The sequence below is a fragment of the Drosophila ananassae genome, chromosome 2R (genome assembly GCF_017639315.1).
Source record: "Drosophila ananassae strain 14024-0371.13 chromosome 2R, ASM1763931v2, whole genome shotgun sequence".
NCBI lineage: Eukaryota > Metazoa > Arthropoda > Insecta > Diptera > Drosophilidae > Drosophila > Drosophila ananassae.
In genome coordinates this window covers 26,370,584-26,383,355 of record NC_057928.1, presented here as the reverse complement: position 1 = coordinate 26,383,355, position 12,772 = coordinate 26,370,584, and the positions used below count along the sequence as shown (strand labels likewise).

Below are 12,772 nucleotides of genomic sequence, written 5' to 3'. Positions count from 1 at the left end.
GGTGGTGGCGGTTTCGGAAGACGTTCTGCCGGAGGAGGAAGTTGTACCTTCGGAGGAAACCCCCGAAACCAAGCAGAAGGCGCACAAGAAGCGTACAAAGAAGCTTAAGGAGGCCGCAGTTGAGGGCCAGCCCCAGCTGTTGGAGGCGGCCATTGTGGAAATCGAAAAGGTGGACGAAATATCTCAGGAGATCTCACAAAAGACTATTACCCTACTCAAAAAGACTGAAGACACACGCCCTCAATTCATCACGACTGAGCAGCTCATCGAGCTTGATGTAGAGGACGTTCGGCGTGACCTCGAAATGAAGGTCACATCGAATATTATCAAGAAGGAGAAACGTCGCGTTGTCCTAGATGACAGCCAACCGCTGCCGGAGCTGGAACTGATCACTCAGAAGCGCGTCCAGGAGGGTATCGATAAAGTTGCCGATGAGGAGCTTATCGAGGATCAACAGCTGACCCAGAACCAGCAGGAAACGACAACCTCCGAGGTGGTAGGCCAGGAACGCAAACTGGTCAAAAAGAAGAAGAAGGAGATCAAGCCCCCTAGGATCACAGAGAAGTTGCGACCCAGACAATGCGTTCCTGACGAGCCAACAGTGCTCGAGTGCAAGGTGGAAGGTGTTCCATTCCCCGAAATCAACTGGTATTTCAACGATATTCTGCTTTTTGCTTCGGAGAAGTACGAGATCACGGTCGTGGAGCAGGTGGCTAAGCTGAAGATTGCCAAGGTAACGCCCAGCGATGTGGGTGTCTACACATGTGAGGCCAGAAACGAGGCTGGAGTGGCAACAAGTCGTACCAACATTATTTTAGGTAAGTTCCACGTTATTTTATGTATTCTAGGTTTGAATTTGAGATGTTTTCAAGAATTAATTTGACTCAAATAACTTTAAAAGTTTGCAAAAGCACCTTATTGCTCATTTTAAAAGAATTAGAATGAAACAAAGATCAACGTTGAGTTAATTCTAGAAATCAAAATAATGATCAAGAAATAGAGAGGGAGGGCCCTTATGGGTCACCCCGTGAAATGGGGTTCAGCCTTGTATCAAAAAATGCTTTTGTGAACTATTCTAAACGTTCTTTGATGTTACATTTTTCATGATTAACGAACCCGAAACAATCAACCCTTTGTACATAACCTCGTTCCCGTACCAAACCTCAAATTTTAAAACAATTTATTCGCATTGAATACAGAAAAAGAACAAGGAGTTGCACCTCAATTTACCAAGCCCCTCAAGATAGAGTTCACTGAGGAAAAGACGCCCGATCGCCTCAAGGTCACGGTGACCTGTCAAGTGGCAGGCAAGCCGCAACCGAAGATCAATTGGTACAGAGGTACCGAGCAGGTCATTCCCAGCGAGAACGTGCAAATGTTCTACGACGAGGTAACCGGCGACGTGGCTTTGGAGGTGATAAATCCCACTCCCAACGAGGCTGTCGTCTATTCTGTGCAGGCACAGAACCAGTACGGTCGCGCCATCGGCAATGCCAATATCATGAGCCGCTTGGATGAAGTGCCCAAAGAAATTCTCAAAGCACCGACTGTGACACCGTTGAACGCCGTTGTCGTTCCGACAGGAGGCACCCTATTCTTCGAGGCCAAGTACGATGGTATACCCAGGCCAGAGATCAAGTGGATGCGAAACGGCCGGGAGATCGTGGAGAACGAGGAGATCGTTATAGAAACCACTGAAACAACAACCACTATTAAAGTCATTAATATGACGCGCAAGCGTACTGGCAAATACGAGATCTGGGCTAAGAACAAGGCGGGCGAGGCTAAGTCGTCTGGATCGGTCGTCGTTTCAGATCAGAAACTCGACCAGCAAATCAAGCCACCGCGATTCATCCAGCCGCTGGAACCCAAATACTTTGGGGAGCACGAGGTGGCTATTCTCGAGGCGGTGGTGGACTCGGAGCCTCTGTCGTCATTCCAGTGGTTTGTGCACAATGAGCCAATCAAGAGCTCCAACGAAGTGCGCATCGTTAGCCAGGCCAATAGATCTACGCTTCTAATTGAAGATTTCCAGAAGCACTTCACCGGGCCCTTTACATGTCGGGCCGAGAACGTCGGCGGCTCGGTAACTTCGACCGCCACCATCAACTTGCTCGATGACGTGCCTCAGGAGGAGGCGGTAGAGTTTGAGTCCCCCCGCTTTATAGAAGAGCTGCTCGAGCCCGTGGAGGTCATGGATGGCGAGGCACTGCTGCTGACCTGCCAGGTGACCGGCAAGCCCACACCCAAAGTGGAGTGGTTCCACAATGAGGAGAAAATCACAGAGAACAAGGAAACTACGATATCGCAAGACTTGCAAGGCATTTGCCAGCTGCAGATTACGGAAGTGTTCCCCGAAAACCAAGGCCAATACAAGTGTGTGGCCACTAACAAGATTGGCCAGAGCATGACCCGAACGAACGTAAACATACAAGGTACTTGTGATGGTATCTATCGGTAGTTAAATAGTTAACCAGATGGAAGTAGTGCCATTCAACATACTACATGCATACGACACCTACTTAGCTCTTCCCCTAACTACACCATCTTGCCAAAAAAAAGCCCCTTTTTACTAACTGACTTATTGAGCCTACTTGCATGTAGTTCTCCTTTTATCTATCAAGTACATAAAACACTCTTCTTCCTCTTTTCCGATGTCCCTAAGAACCAACTCTCTTTTGTAAATAATTTTCCGTTTTTGAGTTCGTTACATCCGTTGAGCTTCCTTCGTGGAGACAAATTTTTAATGACGCTTTCGATGGTGTATTTTTTAGCATTTGAATATATCCCCGATTCTGAAATCACTGGACTCACAGGATCTGAAGAGGATCTCCTTGATAGAGTAAGCTTTATTGTTGTAATTGCGATAGTCTTCTGGGACCTTTTCGCTAATCATACAAATGTCGTAACGCCACTATTCTAGACCCTCTCGATCGACGAACAAGCACCGAAAATAATTAAAAAACTACCAGAGAAAATCGAGCCCAAAGAAGGTGAGCAGGCGAAGCTGGAGGTTAAGGTCATTGGAAAACCGAAACCGAAGGTCAAATGGCTGCGCGATGACGAGCAGATATTCGCCTCCGAGGAATATCAGATCGAAAACTTTGACGACGGCACCTCAGTGCTCGTCATCAACCATGTCTATCCCGATGATTTGGGTACAATTAGTTTTGAGGCGTACAATCCGCTGGGCGTGGCAGTGACGACGGCACTCTTCGCGGTCGAAGGTACTTTAATGGTTTATCCTGCATACCGTGCACCCTGTAATATACGAAAACTTCTTTTGGCATTGTCAGTTAAATTATTTTTCAGGTTTCTTCAGCTGCTTTGTATGAAATATATCCAATTCCCAATATCCCAATATTATCCAATCCCTATTCCACACTTACACTAAGAGTCTGTGACTTTCAGAAATATACACAACACTCTGAGAGGGCGACACGATGTTAGCTTAAGATCTATTATATATATGAATTTTTCAGCACATTTTTGAATGCCATTCGAACAAGCAATGATAATAACCTGTCTCATTTACTACCTTTTACCATGTTTGCGTCCGTACGTAAAGGCATCGTTGGATCGAAGGACTACCGCAAGCCGGAATGGGTGACTCACATGGAGGAGATGCAGGTGGCCCTCAAAGGTATGTATTACCGACTAATGCCAGCTCTGTTACCACTGTTATGTGTATATGTGTTTTAATTTCGTGTTTCACCAACACAAAATTGTCTTCTGTGCCTTTGTCTTAAATCCCAAAACTACAACAATTCACAAAGTCTGTCCTATGTCTTCTACTGTCTGTCTTTTTGTATTTGTCCATGTATTTTACCCTGTATCGTACAAACAAGAAAACCTGTGAAGTGCTCTCCCCAGTGAAAACGTGGCTTTGTGATTGTCTCAGACCCCTACAGCTCTAAGGCTTGACACCACCCACCCTCAAAAACCCCAACCCGTCCTACCCAATATTTTTCAAAAAGTAAACGCCAAACTATGATTATTACCAAACAATATTATTTTTCTACTTTTCTCATATCAAATTTATGTACGAGTGAATCATCTGCAAGTAATTGGTCATGTTCAAATTATATCCATTCAAAATTCCACTAACCCCGGCAAAAATACGTTTATTGAAGTGTTCAATTCGATCCAAAGAAATTGTATAACATTCCCAGAACGCAGCTTACTCAACAACACTTGCCTCCTGTTAGCATGCAACTAACTGGTTTACATGTCTTTATTGTATTGTGTAGTATACTTCAGAGCTCCATTTTCACAATACACCAAAAACTGACAACTCCGTGTAAGTACACAGAAAAACACGCCCCCACCCGCTATTAGATTGTTCGGGTAGAGTCTAATGCTAGATTTGTGCCATTTCTGTGCTTATAGCTGCTAAATGCTCGCCATCACTACTAAACGAAATGCGTGACTGCCGTGCTGCCTTAGGCGAAACAGCAAAGTTCTCGATTCAGTTTGCAGGCAATCCTGTACCAGGTATGGTATTTCTGGGCAATATATTTTCATGGGGAGCAGCTGATGCAGCTTGGTTTTTAATCCCTTGGCTATACAGATATTCAATGGTATTTCAACAACGTTCAGCTTAGGGCATCCGAGAAGTATCGCATGGTAGTGCAGGAACATGAAGCAACGCTAGAAATTCTTAACATTACAAACGACGACTGCGGGTACTACAACTGCAAGCTAATTAATGAGATTGGGATGACCATGACGCGGGCCAAGTTTGACATATCGTCCACATCCACCATAGTCGAGGAGACTGAGAAGACCAAGACTAAGACAACCGTTAAAAAGAAGGCTGCCAAGAAAGCCACGACGAAGCGATCCGGCGCCTCTGAGCAGAGAACCGAGATCCGAATAGTGCCAGCCAGCACCACAGAAACCACCATGAATGTGATCAAAATGAAGCAGCCAGTCTCCATTCTCGTTGAGAAGAGTGAAGTCTCCGAGGTCATGGAGGTTAAAGACCGAAGAATTGCAGACGCAGAAAAGCGTACTCAGATTATAGAAGAAGTTGAGGAAATCGAAGAAGAGCTGTTAGAGGTGGAAGAGAAGGAAGAGAAAATAGACGTGGCTGAAGTGGAGGTCAAAGAGGAACAGAAAACCTCTGTCACATCTAGCCAGAGAATAGAAATGACCAGAACTGTGGAACTCATTCGGACAAAGATCACCCAGAAGACCATAACCGCCGAAGACATCCAGGTGATATCCCACCATGAGGAGGTCCAGTGGTTGCTGGAGTCCATCGAAGCCGAGTCCTTTGGCCAGAGTGGCGAGGCGGCACTAAGGGATTTGGCCACGATCGGACTTCTGTTGCGCTACGGCTGCGAGTACTACGAGATCACGTACATGTACGAGCATAACATCTTCATTTCCCTGAAAAAGCCCGAGTCGCAATCGGCTCTGGTGCAACTTGTCGAACGGGAGGGCCACGAAGAGCTCATTTCCCAAATACTAACAGAGTCCTCGAACGAGGACGAGACCATCCTGGCGGCCACAGTGGGCTTCAAGGCGTTCATCCGCATGATTCAGACGTACGAAATTACTATTGAGATCGTCATACGAAAGTTTGTTAGGGAGGACTTCATTTCGCAGGACTGGAAGATTTGCGGAAAGGAGGTTTGATTTCTGTTTAATGTAGTTTTGTGTTGTTTGTTCTGTACACAGTCTTTGTAGACAGCTGAAATACATACGAAACTATGCATTTCAACTGCAGATAAACAAGTTTCAAAAATTCAGAGAAATGGGCGGTAATATTTGAAGTATTTACAATTTTCCCACGTTTTTATTTACTTGGTTCAATGAAATCTAGAGAATAGTAGAGACTTCGCAGATAATTGAGAGTCACGAGGCTATTACCCATGTTAAAATAGGTGAGTTTCAGAGAAGCCAATGAACTGTATCATTATTTTATGCCCTAGCTTTCTAAACAATTTGTATATTTATCTTTTATTTTAACATGAAATCTGCTTGTAAAACTCACCTACGCTTTACGTCCCGCTCCTAACAACATGGCCAAAAATATACGCTACCCAAATTCGGCAGAGGAAACATTTGTCGAGGAGCGAACAATTATTGTCCAAGAAGGTTTGCACATAAACACAGACGATCTGTAATAAAAACAAACCACCACAGTTATAAATATCCCACCAGTAACGATGTATCCAGTATCCATCCCACGAACTACTCAACTACAATCTAATTAATATTAAAAATAATAGACAGCAAAAACAATAATAAATATTGTCTTTACAAATATAACAATTAAATAATGTCAAGTCAAACAAAACCAATCATGTGTATATTCTAAAAAGACGCCACCGAGCAATAAAATCACCCATTAACAGCTAATCACCGCCACTAATTTATTAGTTATTATCTTGCTGCCGTTATATACCATATAAGCTGTAACTTTTTTGACTTTCGCTTACTTTAATGCTTTTGCAATACGCATTCGTTTTCAAGAGTAGAAGCGCTTTCTTCCTTTGCACGCCAAATAGGACGACTACCCCGATGGCCAAACTGAGGTAAGGTATATTTCAAGTTTCGGTTGTGCACTGAGTTTTTAGACATTACCGTTGAGCGAACTTGGTGCACATAGACTCCGGCCAAACATTACCATTTAGTTACTTTATAAAGTTCAGTTACTTGTGCAACTCATTTCGCTTCAACGCTCGCATTATGAATACTAACGAACGTCGCTCGCACGGCTTAGCTTAGTTAATATCATCGTTAGTTATTTTTATGGCCAAAAACACCAAAAAGGGCGACATTATCATTATTTAATTGCATTACATTCACAGAAACAGCAACCACTAAGGTGGAAAAACAATCCATACAGCAACAAGAACACGTGCAAGAACACGTAAAACAAGAACAAGTGCAGATACAAAGTCAGTCTCAACAAATATTGCTAACGAAAACGAAAACCAAAAAGCGTAGGAAACACACACAACTCGAAACCCAGGAACTGGTTATTGACGACTCCATTTCCGATCAATACGAACACAGTGCAACACTGGCCCACGAAACAAGCACGGGCTCACCGCAGGCAGAAACTCTCGATCAGATTGACGAGCACCTGCCCACATACGAGACACTAACCTTGCAAAACTTACCAAAGGACACGGTCGAAACCATAGCAGTCACAGTCACCACAGAACTTTCTACACCCAAAGCCTTTCCAGCTCAGGTGCAGGATGAAATGTTGCCCCAAAAGGTATTGCCCATTCGTGAAGAGTGTCTGGTTCTTGATGAGGTGGCGTTGCACAAGGAAATCCCCACAGTGCAAGAGAGTAAGCTCAGGGAACAGGTGGAAGTTAGGCCAAAACACGCTGTGGACATAGTCGAAACAGAAGTTACGGAGGCACCCAAAGAACTGAAGCCTTCCAGGATTCCCAAATCGGTGAAAGCTCAGCAGAAGCTAAAGGAGACGCGTCCATTGTTGGTTGAAGCTCCAATCACTGAGGAAAAAACCGAGGAAGTGCAGCCTTTTAAACCCGACGCCCATAGGGCTCACGGAGACATTGAGATGTTCCAAGAACTGACCAAAGAACAACAGTCGTCCTTGGACACTTTTGAGCAGTTAAGATCAAGTCAGGCGATTGAGGAAACCGCTCGATCAACAATGCTGCACCAGGAGGGGGTCATTATCACAGAAGCTGTCATCGACGATACGATTGTTCCAGAAATCAGGCAGGAGAAACCACAAAGCGAGAAAATTTCTCCCAGTATTATGGCGAATACAGAAGTCAGCATAAGCGAGTACCACCCAGAGGATTCACTGGGAGAACTTCGTCTACCCAGTCTTGTTCGTACGGAGAGCTCTACCACATCCGTAATTGAGCACAAAGCTGTGAACACCTGTGCTTCGGAACCGTTGGACACAGTGGATTTCTTGCCCACAGATTCCCGGCCAATCAAATATAAAGCTGAGGTGACCCTGAAACCCGAGGATATTCCAATCGTGATGCAGGAAATTGAACCCTTCGAAAGTGTATCAGACAGGAAACTTATCGAGGAACGTATTGCTAAAACTAAAGCAACGCAACAGTTGGTGTTAGTTGAGGGCGTGATCAATACTACAGCAGACTCCCAGAGCCCCACTGATGAGAACATACCCATTTTTGATAAAGACATCAGGGAGGCTAAACCAGATTTTCAAACACAATTTCATGTCACTACTTACGAAACAGTGCCGACCGAAGGAGCCTTAAAGGATCTGGCAGACATCACTGCCCCCAAAATGGTTGAAGGAACTGTGTCCCAACCAAGTACTTTAACTATTGGCGAAACTGAGGAAACTAACTTGGCAGAATCAGCGAAAGCTTTTACGGAACCTGTAGTTGAATTGGCGAAACCAGCTAAAAGGGCCTTGACCCAGGCTTATGGAACCGCAGAGAGCGCCCAAGAGCCTCAGTTCGACGCTCTCGGTATCGTCGCTGATGAAGATCGCAAGGCGGAGCACGGAAGAATTAAGATAATTGATGGAGAAATCGTGGCGCAAATTCAGACCCCATTAGTTATTGAAAGCGAACAAGATATGAGCTCCGATACGCCAAAGTTTGAGGATGCAAAGATTAATTTCGTGGAACAGGCTGCACTAAATATTGAACAGCTTACAATGGCAGAAAACGAATCGGTCATGCAGACAGCTGTGCCACAAGCACCACAGTTGGCCGAGGGAAAAATGGTGCCTGGTGAACTTAAGGCGAGCAGTGTTCTTGAAGTTCAGACTGGAATAAGCTCAGGTGAAGTCTTAGCACAGGCCACAAAACCTGCGTCTGCGGTTCGGGCCTTTGAAACTTTGCCGATTGGAGTTTCCAGCCGGCCAGGTGTAATGGAAAGCAGTGGTCTCCTGGAACCATGTCTACAACCTGAACACAAAACGGGAACTGTAACCCTGGATGAAAAGCAAATATCTTTGGAGGTAACTAATGTGCAAATAACAGAATCCAGTACGGAGCTGCCGGAAAATCTTCCACAAAAACTGCTATCCGAGCCCCAGCTAGTTCCCGACACTTTAAAGCACGCCACAGGCCTGGAGGTCATTTCTATGGAGTCCACATCTGATAATAAGCAGGAAAGCAAGCCCTCAATGTCTTTGGCACAAGTCAGTTTGTCTGCAAATTATGGAACCAAGGTCAGCCAACCGTCGGTACTAGAAAGTGTAGAGGATCACCACAGGGATCTGCAGCCCCAGCTGCAAACCTCGGACACGCATTTTGGTTTGCTGCAGCCATTGGAAACTACCACATGCATAACCCTGGAGAGTGATACGACCTTTTCTCCTGAAGACTCTCATTCCCTTCAGAACGCTTTTATCGGAACATCTCGTCCCTTGCAGGTGGCCGACACTACAATTGCTGAACATTTGGAGGTCATTGAACAGCTTGCTGAGCAAAAACCTCAACAATTGCAGGCATATTTAGGCATGAACGAAATCAACCTGCCACATGTTGCCGAAGACGTACCACTAGATGCAGTGCAAGATTACACCTCATCTGAGGTTGCAAAGCCATCGGTCAGTAATATGCAAATCGTAGAAGTAATATCAACCCTAAATACAAGTACGACTATTGTAAGCGAAGGAACGACGGAGTTACCGAATAAAGATCTTCCCGTTCAGATTCTAGCTTCCTCAAAACTTAACGAATTCCTACCAAAACCCTCCGTTACAGAACAGGCAGTCCTGGAAAATGCTGCTGGCCTGAACACTGAGTTAGCTAAGCCCGCAGTGGTACAGCAGACCTTTAGTAGCTTTAATGAAATAAATGTTTGCGAAACTGAAGCTTTGGAAAAAGAAGATCTACTGGAAGGTGTTGCCCACCCAACTGAGCAACTGATTAGTGTTGTCATGGACACAACTTCAGCTGTTGCTCTAGTTCGAAATGAGGACTCACTTGAGCTTGAACAAAATCTTCAGATTTCTATGCCAAAATCGGAACAGGCGAAGACCACTACATCAGAGCTTCCTAAATTGCCAATTGTCGAAGACATACAGGAAGTCCAAAGCGCTGGGGATATGGTTGACTTCAAAGTATTCGACAAATATGCATCCCCCCAAATTGACATTCTCAACGAAATTAAATCTTCTGAAGTCATTGTTTATGATTCTGTTTCAAAGGACATAGAAGTATCGCATTTAGACAAAGTTGCTGCTCAAAAGTCTCTAGTTTCACAGAAACACGTGACTGTGAGTGAAAACGTTGTAATTGATGATACTAAACTATTACAAGATTTTCAAACTGATCAACGAACTGCACAAAGAGTTCAGGATAATCTAAGTCATTCAATACTCGCGCAGGATCTAAGCATATTGGAATCAGAAAGTAGTCTGAATGCTGAAACTACACAAGCCCAGACAGCAAAGCTTGGGGAAGACATTCCCAGATTTCAGGCAAATCTTGTTGAAGAAGCTGTTTCTTATGAAGCCATGGGAAAACAAAAACCATCTGAAAAATATAACGAGCAAAGTGCGGTAATAACCCATGAATTAGCTCAAGTCCAGGCAACCGAAATACAGCAAGTAGTTGACAGTGAAATAAATCTAATAACTCCTGAACAATCCTTTGCTTTAGCAAGTTCAAATGCTGAGCCTTCGCTTCTGGGATTGCCAGTTACAATGAAAACAATGACAGAGGAAAAAGTTGATGATTTGTATTGTAAAAAACCCTCCGAGAAAACGGCTGAGGTTAACTATGAAAATAAGAAGCATGAGGTGAATGTTTGGGATGTCCAAAGTATAGAGGAGTCTGAGGATCTGGCCAAACCAGATATGGAGACCTCAACGGCAGCCGAGTCAATCGATGTAATGTTTAAGGCCATTTCGGAGTCAGATCAGCCACAAGTTTTCTTGAAGGAGTCGACTGTTTCGATTTTGGCTCCCGTAGAGGTAAAAGCAAAATCTGTGACCAATCTGCTGCAAGAAACCACAATATCAGATGTCTTTGCTCTTGAGTCTTCAGAACACATTGAAGACTTTCAGGTCAGTGTAAAAGAAGCCCAAATGAAGCTTTTTACAGATGAAGCGTCCAATAAAGTAAACGTTCGAACAAAAAACGTTCTTCTGCATAAAGAAGAGATTTTAGAAAATACACTTAAAGAACGCTTTGGAAAGCCATTAATTGAAGGATCGCAGCAGGAAATGCTTGTAACCGAAATTGTGCCTTTTGAAGATGTGGATATACCACTTATACCAGAAGGGCCAAACAAATTGCAAGCCACCTCGACGACTAGTGACACAACCTACCAATCACATGTTGTAGAAACGCAAATTGCTTTGGAGCTGGAAGGCAAAACCACTGATGTGATTGAAAGTATTTTCCAAGCCAAAGTTAAATCGGATCACGTTAACATTCATAAAACCATTCTTGAAGTCAACACCTATGAAAAAACGAAAGACATGAAGGATGCAAAGAACCAGGACGCATTTGGAAAGATTTCCAAAGATGTGGAAGTAGGCAAAGCTCATGTGACGACAATACAATCATCTTTCCTTAAAGAGGATATCCTCCCTCAATTCGATGCCCGAAACGATAAAGCTCAAGTATCTTCTGAGGAACTTAAAGCACTTGTAACTGAGGAGGTAGTAGGATTGAGCTCCATTCAAGAAACTTATGAACTAAAAGTTCCACCTGAACACAAAGCGACTGTCATACCTCAAAGACCCCGAGAAGCAACTGAAGTTTCTGAGCAAACCACATTTGAAGAAATTCCGGATATTGGCGCGCAACCAACTGATACGCTTCATACAATCCCTACTCCTGTAGAAATACTTTACAGCCCAGTAAAGAGTTCAATAGTCAATGTCTATGAAAACATAGAAGGCCATGGAGATTTTAAGCCAGATAGTGCAATACCATCATTTGATGAGGCAATACCTTCTGAATTGAACGTTTCAGTTGTAGAAGAGGTGATTGCAATGCCAACTTTAGGCCTTCTCTCAGCGAAACACAATGAGGAGTTGATAGCGATGCCGAAGTCAATTCTACACAGAAACATCATATGTAGCGAGCAACTTTCGTATGAAGCTGAAATTCCGCTTTTGGAAAACAAGGCACCATCTACAGAGAAAGCTATACAGGCGCCTGTTAACCAAAGATTTGCACCTGTTATAAATGAAGAACATGAAAAGGGGACAATACAAGAGTTAACCGATTTTCAAGTTGAAGAAACACGAGTTCTTTCTTCAATTACCACTCAAAGTACGTATCTAAGTGAACAGACACTAGCTCATGAAGAAGTCAATTTATTAGAGAATCAAGAACAAAAACACAATAAGAAAGCAAAGATAAGTTTTTCGACCAACACCATAGCCACTACTGAACAGTTAGACACATTCAACACAGAAGGAAGTGAAGTCAAGCCACATACACCTGAAAATATACCTTCTGTATTCGTCCACGAAGGCCTAAGAAACGTTATACAAACAACACACTTTGTATCGGAGTCTACACATGACATTCCACCACAGACTGAATCTTCACACTTTGTAGAGGAGATAAAAACAGAACCACTTGTTAGAGCAGACGACACTGATAGACATCCAATTCAGGAAAAAGTTAAAATAGAGAGTTCCACAAAACAAAAATTAAAGAAAACGGTAACACCTAAAATAGGTAAGTATTATATAGAGTACAACTTTAGCTCCAAACAAAAAGGCGTATTACTTTATTTTCACTGGACCCCAAAACCCCAAAAACACATATTACACAGAACAAAGATATTTCACAAAATATATACGAAACATGAT

The 12,772-nt window shown here is 43.6% G+C and overlaps 1 protein-coding gene across 6 annotated transcripts in view; it reads left to right on the top strand.

The window, feature by feature from the left end:
- LOC6507567 (titin) overlaps positions 1 to 12,772 on the top strand; it is a 119,149-nt gene that overhangs the window by 60,573 nt on the left and 45,804 nt on the right. For 5 of the 6 annotated variants that reach the window (XM_044715015.1, XM_044715014.1, XM_044715016.1 and 2 more), the window contains 2 exons: positions 3,569 to 3,643; positions 6,822 to 12,638. In XM_044715015.1, the coding sequence (XP_044570950.1) occupies positions 3,569 to 3,643; positions 6,822 to 12,638 (5,892 nt within the window). Of the gene's footprint in view, positions 1 to 3,568; positions 3,644 to 4,389; positions 4,495 to 4,570; positions 5,638 to 5,830; positions 5,892 to 6,063; positions 6,106 to 6,821; positions 12,639 to 12,772 lie in introns of all 6 variants that reach the window. The other variant, XM_032454440.1, reaches the window with a different exon arrangement.